Source organism: Micromesistius poutassou, assembly GCF_964030765.1.
Source record: "Micromesistius poutassou genome assembly, chromosome: 12".
In the NCBI taxonomy this organism is placed as follows: domain Eukaryota; kingdom Metazoa; phylum Chordata; class Actinopteri; order Gadiformes; family Gadidae; genus Micromesistius; species Micromesistius poutassou.
The window spans coordinates 3889251-3907507 of NC_140282.1; the positions used below are offsets into that span (position 1 = coordinate 3889251).

Here is an 18257-nt window from a genome sequence, read left to right on the forward strand (position 1 = left end):
TCGATATCATTAAAGGTTATATCTGTAGCTCTACTTTAATGAGTTGGATAGGAATTAAGTATATGTGACCTTATATTGGCATTTATAAACATTATATATACATGAATGTCATAACTATCAATTGGACGTTGATCAATTTTTACAAGCTATGTAGGCCTACTAAGAGCATTCAAATTAATTTATATTTGGCTACTTGTAACTGGTTTTGATAACTTATTGAAGGTTTGTAAACTGATATTAATTAACTTGAATTGATTAAGCACTTTTAGCATAGACTGTTCAATGTCCATGTCAAACGGTTGTAAAGACAGACAAACACCTTGTTTTTTTATTTTTATATAAATGTATTTATTTAAGTTAATCATTTATTCGTCTCATTCAAAGTTGTATTCCTGCCCCAATCTATAAAACAAACCCCAGAAGCGCTGTACAGTCCCAGGGCAAGCCTAGGAACCTCAGTTGAGTACACTGTGTATACATGTAAATCCTGTACACACACCCCCAACGCATGTTTATATATATTCATATATACACAAACATATACACTTTACATGTTGTTTACCTAGACATACCCAACACCGTCCCCCTTAGTCACATCATTCAGTTAAGCCACATCCTCTTAGAAAAACCCAATAAATTACCCGTTTGTTCAATGCGCACGTCGCTGTTGTAAAATGTTCTTAGAATGGTTTGGCTGGTAGATCCGACAAACTGCGTCTGTGTACTGGTCTGCAAGGCTCATACGCTACAATCACTTGCTAAACAAAAAACAAACAAACAAAAAAAAGGGGGACATGTTTTGAGTAAGCGAATGTGCACAAGGCTTTGAATGTGATAGTGTGATAGTGTGTAGTTCACGTTGTGCGGGCGTTGTTTCTTGCCAAATTTATCGTTACATTGAAGCAGCAGTTTATTTGCACAAGGTAGGCATACATGATTTGAAGGACGCGCTTTCATAACCCAGATAACATAACCCCGGCACGTCTCTTAGCACAGTGAGAGAGGAAGAAGAATATCTGGCTCAGACGTAAAGAGGACTTGGTTGAGTCAACGTTCACATGGATAATGTGGACCGCACTCCCGGCTACTGTATTCCCACAATGCAGAACCATTGGTTCAGCCTCTGAATTTCTGCTAAAATGTTGTATGGGTAAGAAAGTGAGCTAAATAAAATAAAATAAAATCACAATGAAATGAAATCAAATAAGGTTGCCTACAAATGTATACATCTGAGCCACTGTAAGATGACAGCAGAGTGTAAGCAAGGCCCCTTACTGGTCCATGACCTTCAAGAAGAAGAGAGGATGAGGGACAATAGGAACAGACCATTTCTTTAAGGTTGGCCATAACAGTAGATTCACATGGGCCGTTTCAGTCTGCATGACATCTGCATGTTGCTGTAACATTGAAAATTATTTGACATCCCTTGAACTACCTCTCAAAAGACCAGCTGAAAAAGAACACGAAAACACTTTGGCACATTGTGCTAGAGATGTAAACATTTCATCATTTGATTAAAATGAAGCAATGGACTTGATGTTGTAATGACATCTCTTTTTCGACTTAATATAAAAAACATAAACAATAAGACTATTTTAAAAGGCTTTAAACAATATTTTACAGAAAGTATTACCACGGCCTGCAGATTGATTTGAATTTTGATGCAAGTAGACGGATTGGATATTCAATTTGCAAATAAATGAAAACACTTCATCATGGAGACAGTTTACAAAGTATGTAAACATTCATTGAATGAATCAAATTCCCTCATCAAACACAAACAATAAACTTTTAAGAAATGTGTTAAGGGCTGCAAACCATCCCAGTGTTGCAATGTTGGGTCTGTGTGAAAAATAAGACAAATTAATAAGGCATATCAAGTATTGTTTGGCCAAACGGCGGCTAGCGGGTTAACGGTAAAACACTGCTGACTAAGCTTGGAGCCTGACCTGCTTTCCTCTGCTGTTTTAACGTGACAGGGCGAGAACAAATGAGAATGAACAGAAAGGGGACCCAGAAACAAAACCAGATAAATGAACAGTCTCGGTAAACGTCAACAGTGCTATGGTTCACCAGGTAGCATCGAACGGGGCTGCCTCTTTACTCTACACCTTCATCCTGCGGTCGTCTTGTACCACAGCTTCTGGTCCTGCGAGCCTAAATGTCGGACGGTGCGACTCTAGAGGGTGGGACACATTCAGTCGAAGACAGCCGCGTTACGTTACCCGCAGTAGGGTGAGCAGAGTATGCGTGGACAGAAGTCAAGGGGAATATCGAGTTCAGAGTGGCTCAAACTATGAGGCCGCAGTCCCATACCACCGTGAACCCACATTAAGAGGGATGTTATTCTTTACACAACCAACAAGGAATGTGAAGTAGTGAGGGTTGACAGGAAGACCCAGAGAGACTCCCAAGAAATGTTAACAGATCTCATCTGGTCCATACATGTTGTAGGAGGATGCTCTTGTCCAGTGCTTTGGAACCCCTCATAACATACTCAAATGAGGGCATCTGGGAATTGTAGTCTGTGGAGTAGGTTTTGTGACACGTTCCCCTCCGGCCAGTAGCACATTTTTAGACATCACACATTTTTCCATCCGTCTATTCACTGAAAAATGAACAAAAATAATTAATTGGGATAATTTAATACTCTTCTTCCATCTAAAATATCACTTGGAAGAAATATGATGGCTGCTAATATAATTTCCAGTATTTGCTGCATTATTAAACTTCAAATTAAATTGGTCCACATGCATAACTGTTATATCCATATTTTCATTTTGAGGTTTGATAAAGCAAAGAGGTTAAAACTTACAGGAGGAAAACCAGGCGTAAACTGTGTAAAATGGTAAAGATAAGGTATGGTAAAGATAAGTCAGGATCTTCATCTCTGTTGAAAACTAAATACAAATGAATTCAGTCGCTTTCTAGAACCATCCACCCTGATATAAATGTAATATCTAGAATCGATGTCACTGTCACTCTCACACTCACACACACACACACACACACACACACACACACACACACACACACACACACACACACACACACACACACACACACACACACACGTGCCTTAATGCTGTAATTTGACTCTAAAACCAATCAAAGCTGTTTCCCAAATCTACTGCCATCCCAACAAGACAATTCCCTCTGGCTTCACTTTGGAGCGTGGCAGGAGAGATATCCGATTCAACATTAAGTACACCCAAACTGTTGTGACGCAAAATAACATCCACGGGAGGAAGCAGATGTAACCAGTCTTTTATGTACTAGATGAACTCAACATTATCAACTCATAGAAAGTTCAAATCGGCCATATGTTGATTTACTGGACCTGGAAAGAAATGTGTGGGGCTTAAACTGGGAATGAGCTTTGATTTATAATGTAAATAACATGCTAATGGTACATGGTATGTTAGAACTTAATATTTTATCAAAATGATCACCAGCTACCCAGCAGTTTGTGTTATTGTTAATAATACCTTTATATAGTTTCTCTAAAGAAGAGTAAATTAAAATTAGGCATCGCTTTGACTACCCAACCGCCAATTCAAAAACATGTTGCATGTGATTAAGTCCTGTGATTAAGTCCTGTCAGCACAACAAGAAAATGGACAAAGGAAAAACTTTGCACAGGGAGAGCATAACAGGAAGCATAGCAATAAATAAAACAGTATTGTCACTTGATTATTCTACAGTTTAGCTGGAATACAACAGATACATTTCCTACATACGTAGGGGAGGAAAATGAAATTAGAACTTGGTTGTTTCTGCAGACCAAATGAAAAATAACCGACAGTTGAGAGACATGGATTCCCTATGGCCGTGTTAAAAAAATAGCAGAGATGTGGAGTTACTGAAGCAACCTTTGGACCCCCCCCCCCCCACACACACACACACACACACACACACACACACACACACACACACACACACACACACACACACACACACACACACACACACACACACACACACACACACACACACACACACACCTGGTTTCAGGAACGTCCCTTCCTGTTTGACCCTGTCACACCACACCCCTCTCACAGAGACAGGACCGTCACACATATAAAAAAAAAACTAATTTAAAACCAATTAAGCAACAGCAAATCCGTCGCTCCCATCTCGTGTCTTGCGTGTGAATCCGTGCAGCTTGCGTCCTCTGCTGGACGCAGACGGCCACCTCAGTGACCCTGTGGAGAAAAAGAGCTCTGTGCACGGTGAGTCCCCTTTCTCTTTTTCACACCAGCAGCATCAAACGTCAAACTTAAAAACTCAATCAACCCACGAGCACATTTCAGCTAAATCACAAACCCAGGGGAGAGCGTCTGTCCGAGGTTAGCTCGGCAAGCAAGAAAATAAAAGCCCCCCTCGGCCGTTAAAACACATGTTGAAAAAGGAACATAAATGCTTGGTGGAATCGTATGAAGAATATGAAATGACAGTATGAAGTAAAAAAAAAAAGAAAACGCTGAAAGTCTGAATAAATCAAAAAGTAAAAGCGTTCGAAAGATCTTCCGTCTCTCTCACTCTCACCAGCATTGATTTTGTTTGTTTGTTGTTGTTTGTGTATCCCTTGATTCGGTGACCGTCGAGAATAACTTTGAGGTATGTGGTTTAGATGGAAAGCATATACCATACTGCCGTCATCACCACCACCACCACCATCATCATCATCGTCGTCGTCCTCCAGCCTCTGAACATACACACTTCATGTCTCCCCACGCCCACCCCACCCCCCCTCCCCCCACGACCCCTGACCTGCTCACCCGGCTCCCGGTGAGGGGCAGGGGTCGTTGAACGAGAAAGAGAAGGAAAAGGAAGATTGTCCGTTTTATCCGTCTGCGCTCTCTCTGCACGTCTCTACATCCACTTCCTCCTCCTCCTCTGTTCCCCCTCCGCGTCGCGCCTCCCCTCATCCGCTGTTGTATATCCGGAAGTCTGTCACAAGGCCACCATCCGTAGCCGTCCCCCTCCCCCATCCCCACCACCACCACCGTCGCCGTCGTCTCCGCCGCCGTCCCCCTGTGTGTGGGTTGTGGGGTAGGTGGGTGGGGTGTTTACGACTGCAGGTTGAGTGTGAACTTCCACTGCTGGTTGAGGCTGGGGCTGCAGACCTCCACGGTCAGCCCCCCCGCGCGGGCCGAGCGGCTGTCCAGGCACACGTTGCTGCCCACGTGGCGCAACTTGGAGTTGGACTCGATCTGCTCCCATTTCTGGGAACCCCCCCGCCCCGAAGAAGAAGAAGAAAAAGCAGAAGAAGAAAGAGGAAGGGCAAAGTTTTGTTTTGAAAAGGAGACCGTAATAGAACAAACTCCCAAGAACAAACGCTGTATTGGTGATATAAGTAATGGTGTGTGTGTGTGTGTGTGTGTGTGTGTGTGTGTGTGTGTGTGTGTGTGTGTGTGTGTGGTGTGTGTGTGTGTGTGTGTGTGTGTGTGTGTGTGTGTGTCTATATTGGCTTACTGCCCATGTTTATTCAGTGGGTGGCTGTGCTGGTCCCTCTGTGTGTGCTAATGTGCGTGCGCGGCACCGGTTACCTGTCTGCTGTCGTTTTCCCTGCAGCCCTGCAGCTTGATGAGGGACCCGGCCGTCCGGTCAACCACGGTCAGGCAGAGGTCCATGTGTTTGACAGATTTATCCTTGGTGAGGGCCCACTCCTACAGGGGGGGGGAAAAGGGACTTAGGTAGGTACACCAATGGGGATACACTTGCATATCATTGCATAATATTTCTCGTCAGCGTTCCTCTAAAGCACTCCACTTGCAGCCACTAAGCCCACTCCTAGCGCCCTGCAGTTCAACCAGATCCCTTATCCATTCACACACACACTTTTGTCCAAAAGGTGTAGTGCTCTACACTTTCTTTGCAAAAGGAAGCCGAGGAATTAAGCTGCTCCGGATTACCGGATGGCCGCACTGAAGTGAAACCGGTCGGACGGGACATTGGCCCATCGGTTATTGCAATGGAAGAACCGGCGGAGCTCCCGGACTCTGAGCAGAGTTGGAAGCAGCAGCGACTTGAGTGGCTTCATTAAAAACAAACAGCTTGGAATTTGGTTTAACCCAGTGCCCCTAAAGTCCTTCAATTGCTGCTGCCTACATCGGCCTGCCAGGGTTGTTATAATGCCTTAAAGTAATGCACTCCACACAGTGTTTTTTAGTACAAGTCTGATTAAATGTCACATAATCGCCCAGTCGAGTCCTCTTCGCTTTTAAATCTCTTTAATATCCCTTCCACTGCCAGTGAGCGCCCAGGTGACGTGTGGAACAGGGATCTGATTGGCTGACCTGTGTGTGTTGCCGTGGTAAGCTACCTGGTTGCCTCCCGCATTGTGGCACTCATAGACCCCCACCACCCCATCAGCAAAATGGCCGAGGGTGTCCAGGCAGTTCCCACCCTGTTGTAGGGCTCCAAAGGCAATATCCTGATGGTCAGGGACCCTACACACACACACACACACACACACACACACACACACACACACACACACACACACACACACACACACACACACACACACACACACACACACACACACACACACACACACCTCAATGTCAAAATCAATCACTGCTCTACAGAGTATAAATATATTTGAGTTTAAAGTATGTGGCCAACCTGTTATAGAAGTTCTGTTAATTTATTAGATATCTAACTTTTCCTACACATTTCTTTAACTTTGACTGATTCCAAATATATATTTGACTGTAAGGATTGATGTTTTAACTCCCGCTAACATGTTAATGAAGCTATTTAAATGCATTCAGGTCTCACCGTAGTTCTGGGTAGACATTCTCCAGGTACCATTTGAATGGTTTACAGGACAGTCTCTTCTTCATCTCCAAGCGACTCTGGATACTGAGAGAAACGGAGACAGAGAGACAGAGAGACAGAGAGAGACAGAGGGAGATGGAACAGAGACAATAATAGAGGGCATTTACAACACACTTCAATTTGAGTGGCTGATTCACAGCCCCAACTCGACCGTCTGTTAACAGCTGTGAATGCTAGTGAGATAAAGTATTTGTACAGATCATATTCTACATAAAGAGACATAAAGTGCCAGATAATGTATGCCTATTGCTCCGGCGTCGTTGAGCCTAAACGTTGCTGCTGTCAAATGAGCCGAAAGTTGGGAAGCCAACAAGCAGAACTCCCTCGCTCTTTGGGAAAATGAAGTGAAAGGCGAACGCCCCCTGTTCTATCTCCGTCCATGCGTGAATCACCAATACTTCGTTCTTTTTTTTTCACATTTCAATGCTTTATTATAGAGCGAGATAGACAGGAAGGTATGGGAGATGGAGGGGAGGACATGCGGCAAAGGACCGCGGGCAGGATTCAAACCCGGGTCGTTGCGATCAGGACTGCCTATATGGGTACGCGCTCTACCCGGTGAGCCACCGGGGCGCCCCAACAATACGTCATTCTTCAACAGAAATCCACCCTATAACAATGTGGGAACAGCGTTCTCCTCTCCCCGGGGACATAACCGTGTTCTGTGTCACCAGTGTCCGGTGGCAGTTAAAGCAAAGCTACTCACTTGCCGTACGGTACGTTCCTGGCGGACGGGACGGCAGCATAGTAGAAGTTTTTGAACTCGTCCATCCACACCTCTGCAGCCCTCCTCGTGTTCCTACATGGGGGCAGGAAGGGGGGGGGGGCGAGGCCAGGTAGGAGGGAGGAAGGGAAGGGAGGCAGGGAGGGAGGAAGGGAGGAAGGGAGGGAGGATGGATAGAAGGAAAGAAAGGAGTCATTGAGAGTAGAGAATGTGTTAACTGATATTTATACGTCTGAGTCATTGCAACAGAATACTGTTTAACTGGATAGTTTGAGTAAAGGCTGCCTGCTTTGAGAAGAAAGAAAAACTCTGTACTCAATGATAAAAAAAAAACTACTGCTCTCCCTGTTGCCCTTCTTCTGTCTCTTTGTATGCCATGTTCTAAGAAAAAATAACAAAACAACACAGGGTAAGTATAAGTACGGACGAATACATTACACGCAGTAGAACCTCTTCCATGTTACGGAATGTTGGCACACTCGTGCCTGGCTCCCTCTCCGATGATATCAAACAATTCATGCTTCGCCCATTGTCATTCCCAAGCTAACCACACTGAAATCTACAGCCAGGTGTGGGGAAGTGCGGTCTGTCGCGTTGGCAGGGGCTTGAAGGACAGAAATACCCAGTTACTATGGTTACCCATTCACCAAAAATGACTTAATACTCAGAGTAGTAATACTCCCCTCTCACAATGTTCACACATCTATATAAGCGGCCAATAATCCTCAAACTGTGCCTTACGCCTGGAGACAACTGTGTCTAAGAGTGTTCTCAATGCGCTTACAATGACAAAGAGGAAGGCGCTAGTTGATCCCAAGAGGGCTTCGGATTGCTGTGAAATCCACCCAATGAACGCTTGGAGCCTTACATCGTGTGTAGGAGGAACCGTGGGTGTCTTACAACATGACAGTTGTATAATAGCTCATTAGTTCTATAATTACCTCCATATTTACTACACTTTCAAACACATGTAATACATTCACATGTCCACAAGGGGGAGCACACACCGGTCAGAGGATGAATATGCTGAAGTTGGAGATGTGTGCTGATTATTGCCTTTCACGTGAGTCAAACAATCTAAAGTGTTGTTCAAGTGCAGGGACAAAAAACCACAATGTTAATGTCTACTCCTGTTGATGGCAGTATCCCACATTATAATGTGTCACATAATTGAAAACTGAATTATACAAAAAAACCAAATGGAAACTTCCAAGACAGTGAAAACAGCTCACTATACTAGTCACCGTTAGTCAGACTAAACACTGGAAGGCTGTAGAGAGAAGTAGAGGTTTGAAATATGTCATGTTCAAACAAAAGCCAACCTCACACATTTCCATATTTATTAATATTTCTGAATGTTGGCATTTAATTTGTGTGCAGAGAATCTTTAACACTGTGTGTGTGTTTCTCTGTCTGTGTGTATGTGTGTGCCTTGCATGTGTGTGTGCGTGTATGTGTAAGTGCGCATTCGTGTGTGTGTGTGAGTGTGAGTGTGAGTGTGTGTGTGTGTGTGTGTGTGTGTGTGTTACCTGGCAAACACTGTGCCGCTTCCCCCGGGGAAGGTGTACGGGTGCTGCTTCCTGAAGACGTGGCCCACCCGGCTGCAGGGGATGATCTCCAGGCTGCCCCCGCACTGCCACACGCGGAACGAGATCTCTGGATCCCAACGGACACGAGGAGACACTCCGTTATTCTCAGCGACCAGCGACTCATACGCGAGCCTCAACCGACGACAAACAATTGCTGCATGACCAAGTTTCTAAAAGATAAATAAACACTGCACAGACTAGCTGGGAGTCACTCACTCTCACACACACACATCATTATTGCTTAACTCATTTTACCGGCAAAACATTGTGAAATGTCAGTGTGTGCGTACATGCGGGGGTCTGATGTTGGACCTAAGCCTCAAGGACAGGATCCATTGCTTCCTAGGGATTTTAGGATCCAGAGAATAAACTATTCCATCGCGCCACGAGTGGCGGACCCAGAAATGACAAACCAGCTGTTTACTGAACACAAAATAACAGCGGCCCATTTAAATCCTTGATGGACTATGGTTCCGCTCTTTTCGAAACCGACCCTTTGTCTTCATTTGTGTTTGACCATGCTGCAGGATTTTCTATGAACCATGACAGCAGCGCCTCCATCTAGTGCACTTCTCAGCTGCGGCTACACGTTAATTTAGCACCAAACACAGGCTCCTTAACGCAAGCTGCTGCGAGTAACAAGGGTGCTTGTTATGGCTGATGAGTCTGTTTCCTTCACTGCATGTACATCATTATACTGGATTTGTATAACGTCTGTGAAAACTGTTTTTTCTGGAATTATTATATTTGAAGTGTAAAAGTCTGTTGTCTAGAGGGGATACACAAGGCCAAATGAGCAATCACTTTATAGTTTGGTAAATTAACATCACCAAAACATGATCATAGTTCTGCAATGGTACAAAACAAACCTTGTTATCAAATGAATGAGATACCAATATTATCATTTATTCAGTGCCTGTCATTTGGTCAAGGGTTCTAACAATAGCCCCTGAGTGGCTCAATAATAGTAAGTCCTGTGCATTACTATTGATCCAGACATCTTTGTGAGAAGGTGTTGTTGAGGGCAAGCCCTGCAGATGCAGATGACACACCCTGCTGCAATTGCTAGATCCTGGTGTGTGTGTGTGTGTGTGTGTGTGTGTGTGTGTGTGTGTGTGTGTGTGTGTGTGTGTGTGTGTGTGTGTGTGTGTGTGTGTGTGTGTGTGTGTGTGTCAAATGCAGAATTTGCTGAGCGACTGTGGCGCCACCAAGCCAGGGGCGCTTCTAGGATGTGACCTTTAAAAGAGGCTAAGCCCAAAAATAAGATGTACTTTTCATTACATATGCACTGCATTATTACGCAGGCTACTAGTGAGGGGAAAGTGGGACATGGAAGGCACTGGCTTGATAGGCCAATACATCTTATACATCCATGGGGAGAATCTGTAGATTGATCCTCTGACCTGGGATTAGGCCTGAATAAATATCATTTTCAGGGGGGCCTGGGATTAGAAACAGTGGTTTCAGGTTTCAGCCCCGCAACATAGGGTCTAAAATCACCCCTGAGCCACACTGAAGCACACTCCCATGTCGCCACACGTCTGCACCGTAGACTTCAGAGTCTGCATGAGGCGCGGTTGTTAACCCGTCGTTAAAGGGATGTTTAGCAGATGTATCCCACCGCTTGAACACCACTCACCCAGGTTTTCTCCACCCCACACGTCCATCATCATGTCATACTTCCCCAGCAGCTCAAAGTAGTCCTTATCCATCACAAACAGACCGCCGGCAATCATTGGCGTCCTGGTGGGAGGAGCAGATGGAGATAAAGAGTGAGAGAGAGAACAGGGATTGGTAGAAGTTTTAGGAGCAAGTACAGGAGATTTGTGGGCTTGGGTGCATGATGATAGGAGTGAGTCAGTGAGAGAGTGTTGTGGTGTGAGTCAGTAAGTGAGTGAGTGAGTGGACTGTGTGATTGAGTGAGGGAGGGGCTTCTGAGTGATTGGGTGAGTGGACTGTGTGAGTGAGGGAGTAGCATATATGTGATTGGGTGAGTGGACTGTGTGAGCGAGTGAGTAGAGTATTAGTGATTGAGGAGTTGACTGTGTGATTGAATGAGGGAGTAGCATATATGTTATTGGTTGAGTGGACTGTGTGAGTGAGTGAGTGAGTAGCATATAAGTGATTGGGTGAGTGGACTGTGTGAGTGAGTGAGTCCTACTTGATGGGGGCAATGGGGTTGCTTTGTCTGGCTCTCCTCTGCTCCAGGGTCATGTAGTCCCACTTGAACACCAGGTTCCAGTCGAAACCTGCAGAACCACAGGTCAGTCACCAACACTACAGCACTACAACATCTCCACCTTAGTCTTCACAAACTCAATCCTCTGAAAGTTGATCCAAAAAGTAGCATGCATTACAAACGCCCAATTACTGCTGCACACCTTTCTCCAAACTCCTGAGAACTGGACGTGTGTTTGTCCTTATATATCTTAATAACCAGTATATCATGTGTGCACACCGATACTTAAGGAATATACACCAGGGGGCCTTACCTCCTTTCAAATCAGCGGAGGCTCCCACATACTGAAAGTTATCCATGTTGATGACGTCGATGATGGGAGACACCACCCTGGTCTTGTCCTGCGCGGGTCCAGATGAGAGAAGAGAGACAAAGATATGAGGGAGCATGAGGGAGAGGCAACAGCATGGAGATACACTGGGAGTCGCATTCCTGTACCTCGTGTGAGTCAAACTTGTTAAAACATTATGACTACTAATCGCACATCCCATCCTTGGACCCGACCCAAACTGAGCAGTGGCTCAAAACAACCGGGGCCAAACTGTATCAGAGCCCGGGATTGTTGACATTAAACATAGAAGATTAGACTATCCCGCTTTAGCTGCTTATTACCAAGTCACTGGTACATTTAAAAAAACGTATTGAACATGCACAGCTTCCACTACAGTTGATTAAAAAGAGGGGACTGCAAGGGATTCCAAGAGTTGCACAATATGCATGAGCTGGCATCATGAAGCAGACGCACCCTTCGTCAGGGTGGGAGCTGCCTTTGTTGCGTGGAACAGAGAGGCCTTGTGTGAGACCAGTGAAGCCTCCAAAAAGGTACTTTTGTAGTTTTTCGAGGATCGCTGACAAGATTAGAGAAAGACTGAGCAATTGCAGATATTTACCAAAGCAGCAGTCTTTTTTTTTTTTTTTTAATAAATGTTTTGCTGTGCCGCCCATACTTTCTCGTCCGAGTAAAGATAACAGATTCCAACACTATGTCTCAGGCACAAGATACATGGAGTATTCAGGAGTTGGATTGGTAGAAGAAGAGCTAGATCTCCGTGGAAGGATAGACTCAACATTATGACATCATCACCATGTTTCTTTGGTATTTCGTATGTGAAAAGAAACGAGTGACGGCCGTTTAGTCTCCGCATAGACGAAGGAATGGCTGTGTGCTGGACACCGCATTCCACAGATGAACACACACACACACACACACACACACACACACACACACACACACACACACACACACACACACACACACACACACACACACACACACACACACACACACACACACACACACACACACACACTTTTCAAACTGCTCTGATTGCTGCAGCTTGCTGTGGTTTCTGTTCACAGGGCACATGCATAAAACAGGCCACAGAAACACATGTGGAAACACTTCTTAAGACAGTGTGAAGCACGCTGAAAGCATAACATGATACACGCAAACCATATATGGCAAGGCCGCCCTAAACTGTGCATTGTTGAAATCCCTGAGGATTGTGTCAGGGGATTTTATTGCGTGCGGTCCTCCTAGCTGGACTCTTCGTCTTGCTTGTTTGTTGCAGAGTTTGACAGTGCTGCATACACAATCGTGCATACGTGTGCTCGCGTGCGTGCGTGCGTACCTCGGCCACCCTCTCCAGCAGCGGCTCCAGCCAGTGGTCGTTGCATTCGCAGTGGGAGTCCAGGAAGGTGAGCACTGAGGCGGTGGCGGCGTCGGCCCCTCGCACCCGGGAACGCATCAGACCTGGGAGCCCCACCGACAGACCCCGTTAACCCCCCTCCCATCGCTCAGCGGCACACAGCCAGCTATCCTGAGCATCGCTATGGCAACAAGATTCCACAAAAAAAACACGTGTGGACAAAAACAAGAGAGTGTGAGAGACGGTGTGTGTGTGTGTGTGTGTGTATGTGTGTGTGCAATAAAGTGAACAAAGCGTCAGTTTGAGTCCTACCTTCCCTGCGGTCGTTTCTCAACACGCGCACCTTCTCCATCTTCCCCAGCAGTGCTCCGTCCTCAGCTGGATACGCACACACACACACACACACACACACACACACACACACACACACACACACACACATTACACCATAGCAACAGCCGCCGTGTCCATCACGCGGGTGGTGTGTTGTTGTTCATCTCTCCCTCATGTTCGACGGCTACTACTCACGGTTGTCACTGTAATCATCCACCAGGATGATCTCCTTCACCAAGTGGACGGGGCTCTTCTTCAGCACGCTGTGGAGAGCCAGGTCGGTCGGTCACAGCCGCCCACAAAGAGTGGCGGGAAAACGAGGAGAGAGAGACGGAGGGGTTCAATGTGGAGGTCCCACAGGGTGCGTTGGGAGGAGGTGAGGGGGGGGGGCTGTGGTGTGTTGATGGGGGCGGGGGGGGGGGCCTACCTGACGATGGTGCGCAGCAAGGCGGAGCGAGCCTCGTTGTGGAAGGTAATGACCACACTGGACGCCGGCAGCTCGGACTTCCACTTGCTGTGCTTGCAGCTACGCGCACACACACACACACAATTTTAGAAATGGCGAATGAAAGAAGGATAATGCAACACTCATCTCGGAGATGATGATAAACCTCTGGGAAAGTAGTCAACTAGAAAACCAGACACATAGGAAATGGAAATATGCAGGCGCGCGCATGCTAGACACTGCATTCCACAGATGAACACACACACACACACACACACACACACACACACACACACACACACACACACACACACACACACACACACACACACACACACACACACGATGCATAAAGTAATAGATTCCAGAGTTTACATGAATGCAGCCAATAGGATTCAGTACATCCTGGACAATGGTGAGCGTGTGTAGTTTGGAAAATGACAAGGCAAAGCCAATTGAAGAAAATAGCGCCATCATTGAGTAAGGATGCAAGGAAAGGAAAGATTAGAGAAGAGAAAATTATGATTGGATAAAACCAGTTGTCTAACATGTTCTCAAGCTCATATAGACAGATGTTCTGTGTTTCCTAAGAGCATACTCTGTTGGACAAGGCTAATATCAATACAACATTAGTGCTGTATCAATAGCAGAAGGGAAGTGAGGAAGTAGCCACTAGCCTTGTAAAGACCAGCTTGTGCTAATGTATTTTATTACAAGAGGACTATTGCATCAATGACAAACTGTCAGATTCCATCAATATTCAATTGTGAGATGAGATGGGGCTATGCTATTGGCAGCATAATATCCCAGGAAAGCCAATAAGAAGTACAAAGTTTCAAAGCCAGGTCAAAGTTCATTATATGTTTTCTTTAATGAAACTTTGATTGGCGCCAAAGGCTTTTTTCCCCCCCGAGAGCCAATATGTTTCTGCACATTTAGACTCTCATTACATATACCAGCAGCTCCTAGACACAGTAAAATCTAATTTGCTCTAAATTAATGTTCTGTTTGCCGAAAGCCCTGCTTAACATTTGGACCGACCCCAGCTCATGCTTCACCTTAGTTTGTACTAGAGGGGGTAATACCGTGTATTGTAGTGTTAAATATTCTGCCAAAAGGCCGGTTCCATTGAGTCACTTGATCCGGGTAGATTGACATCAACAGGGAAAATCCATAGGGGAATATTAAAAATGAATAGACTAAAATATATTGGACATTCACCCATTCATGCACATATTCACACACCGACAGCGGAGTCAACCATGCAAGGTGACAGCCAGCTCGTCGGGAGCAGTTAGGGGTTAGGTTTCTTGCTCAGGGACACCTCCACACTCAGCTAGGAGGAGCCGGGGATCAAACTAGCAACTCCTGAGCTACTGCCGCCCAGTCCTCACAGTTTTACACCAGGAACAGACAATTCATTCGTACCCCGGGAAACCAAACCGAAAACCCCACTGTGGTGGGTGGATGACTTACTTGTCGTGCCGGGTGTCTGGTACGGCCCGGTCCATGCGGAGCTTGTCGCTCTCCAGCTGGTTGAACTTGTTCCTAGCGTAGGGGTCCTGGCCCGGCCGCACCACCGTGGCCCCCACATAGAGGTCCTGGTCAAAGTCCTGCCAGCGGACCTTACCTGCACACACACACACACATTAGATATAAACGTTAAGTTGGTTGTAAAATGTTGGTATATAGAAATGAGGGGCCAACGATGAAACAACCTACTCATGCAATATTACAGCAATGCTTTTGCAGAAAGATAAAAATATACATTGAAAGGACCACAAATACATACCACAGTGCAAACACACACACGTTGGTTATAAAATGTTGGTATATGGAATTGAGGGACCAACGATGAAACACCCTCCTTATATGCAATACTACTGCAATGCTTACACAGAAATATGAAATATACAGCTATACAATGAAAGGACAACAACAACCACCACAAATACATACCACAGTGTTCACACACACCCAACAATTATACACACGCACAGAATTGGATTACCACAGAAAAAAAGTTCAATTTCACAGTTTGTCACTATGTGGCAAGGCATAAAACGCATAAATAGTACAGACTGGAGACATGGAGTGTGTGTGTGTGTGTGTGTGTGTGTGTGTATATAACAATGGCACTAATTAGCTGCAGTGCCGCGTGCAGCTGCTATGCTAATGAGTTTTGTCGAGCACATGGTGACGTGAGATTATGCCATCGTTTAGCAGGGATAGCTGTGTTGGAGCCGAGGAAACAAGAGACAGACAGGGGAGGAGGAAAACACACACACACACACACACACACACACACACACACACACACACACACACACACACACACACACACACACACACACACACACACACACACACACACACACACACACACACACACACACACACACACACACAGTGTCTGTGCAGTAGCACAAATGAGTGAACATGTCTAGCATGCTAATGATGTGAAAGGCTCATCTATCCGGCTGTGATTCCTAGCATGCCTTCGAGACACTGTTGAATATGTGTGTGGTGTCCTTGCTGGATGATGCAAGGAGGAGCACCCACGTATTGATCCCATCCCTAATGTCTGATCCCGTGTGTGTGTGTGCCCGTGTGGGTGGGCAATCAAAATATGATCACAGCAAGATTACCTTAAACATATTCTTAGATCCTAGTTATCATTCAAGGATGTTTTTCGAGCTCTTCCTGTTCCCTATTTACCATTAACTGAGGCCCCGTCCACACAGAGACTATTTTTTTGGTGAAACCGCATAGGTCTTGTGCGTTTAGGCCGACCGCCCAGACGGATCTGGTGGATCCGGTGCCCGAAGCCGCACTTCTCTGAAACCAGGTCCCAGGGTGGATTCAGATAAAAACTGACCTGTACATTAAAAAGTATTTCTGCTCAATCTAAAAGATTTAACAACTGCTTTCTCCTCCTCGACTGTATGTCTATATACAGTGCGCATGGGCTTGATGCGCTCCACTTTTTTGTGGAGAACCAGCGCCACACAGTGGCCTTGCATATGTACTACAGTGTTTCTACAGCTCAATGCGTTTTCGCAACGAGCCCGTCTTTACAGAGATATTCCTGAAACGCATCAAAGGAAAACGGATCGTTTTCGCCCGTTTGGAAGGGGCCTGAATTTATTTTAAGGAACATACGGTGAATTTAGAAAACAGCAGGAAGGTGCTGGGCTCTTTGCTGAAGGAGGCAGATGCACTGCAGACAATGGGAATCGAACCAAGGGACTTTGGATTGGGAGTCGAAAACCCTAGCCCCCACCGCCCTATCCTGCCCACGGTCCTGTAAATAATATCTAATAATATAATAATATATAATATATAATGATCAAAGAGCACTGGCTACCCTTTCTATTCAGATAAAACACTGCCATTGAGTTCATGTACAGCACACAGGAGAACTATGAACGTCCAAGGGGGCTGGATAAGAGGCCAGTCATGGAGGACCAGTGAGAGGAGTGCTTGGAGGTGTTCGTCATCTGTGACCACAGCTGTTATTCTTCCATTTGTGGTCCAGTGTTCACTCCTCCAGGGTGTTAAGACTGGTAAACGACTCTGATGCGGTGCTTCGGTTATCGCAGCAGAGAAGCGGCTAGCCTGAACCGCAGCATTCGTGCCTCTTAACGTACCGCACCAACGAGTAAGTCCGAGTGACTCAGGCACTACCTGAGACAAGAAGGGACACGTCCTCCCCCCCCCCCCCTCCCCCCGCTACATAATTACAGCGTGGCAGGGTTGAGGGTGGATTGCGGTGTTGTCACCCACCACAAAGTAGGTCTCCGGGTGTGTGCCATGATGAGTGGGCAGATTTTAGACAGTTTGCAAAACGCTTTGCGAACCACAATGCAGAAAATGCATTGTGGGGAATTGAGCTTTATGACTAACGGGGGGTTGAGGAGACTTAATGGCATAATGGGCAGGATTTGCATGTGGAGTCAGGAGGTGGTCATGGTTACACGGAAAATAATGAGCAGTAAAACGTGATTGATACAATAGAATGAAGAGTGCTCCATCTTACCTGGAGGTAGAGTCTCCTGACTCGCCTTGTCTTCAGAGTTGCCAGCCTGCCTGCGGCTGGAGGCGTTGCTGCCCCAGTCATCCTGCCACAACAACAGAACACAAGAGAGACATTGTGAGCACACACATCAAAAATCACACCCGAGCACCATTGTGTGAGGAGGTGCACATGTGCGAGCTGATCGGATGGGACTGAGACACAATCTTTTTATTTATTAGGGTGTTTTTGGAGCCAGCCACTTAAACTACTTGACACAAAGAAAAAAAGACAAAGAAAGAAAGAGAAAGAGTTTCTTTTATACAGGCTGATACTGTACAACTAAATCAAAGCTGTCATCAAGCAGGAAGCTGAAAAGTTCCTTTATGTAATCTTAAACGTCCTCCGTTTATC

The 18257-nt window shown here is 45.7% G+C and overlaps 1 protein-coding gene across 2 annotated transcripts in view; it reads right to left on the reverse strand.

Moving 5' to 3' along the window:
* Window positions 1-336: 336 nt before the first annotated feature.
* galnt2 (UDP-N-acetyl-alpha-D-galactosamine:polypeptide N-acetylgalactosaminyltransferase 2) overlaps window positions 337-18257 on the reverse strand; it is a 33437-nt gene continuing 15516 nt past the window's right edge. Inside the window, exons 2-16 of one of the 2 annotated variants that reach the window (XM_084475728.1) lie at window positions 17868-17949; window positions 15305-15458; window positions 13811-13909; window positions 13579-13646; window positions 13363-13428; window positions 13033-13154; window positions 11655-11742; window positions 11324-11411; window positions 10802-10905; window positions 9103-9229; window positions 7556-7648; window positions 6790-6873; window positions 6329-6455; window positions 5553-5672; window positions 337-5228 (exon numbers count right to left, since the gene is read on the reverse strand). In XM_084475728.1, coding sequence (XP_084331854.1) covers window positions 5073-5228; window positions 5553-5672; window positions 6329-6455; window positions 6790-6873; window positions 7556-7648; window positions 9103-9229; window positions 10802-10905; window positions 11324-11411; window positions 11655-11742; window positions 13033-13154; window positions 13363-13428; window positions 13579-13646; window positions 13811-13909; window positions 15305-15458; window positions 17868-17949 — 1578 coding nt within the window. In that variant the 3' untranslated portion in view covers window positions 337-5072. Of the gene's footprint in view, window positions 5229-5552; window positions 5673-6328; window positions 6456-6789; window positions 6874-7555; window positions 7649-9102; window positions 9230-10801; window positions 10906-11323; window positions 11412-11654; window positions 11743-13032; window positions 13155-13362; window positions 13429-13578; window positions 13647-13810; window positions 13910-15304; window positions 15459-17867; window positions 17959-18257 lie in introns of both variants that reach the window. The other variant, XM_084475727.1, reaches the window with a different exon arrangement.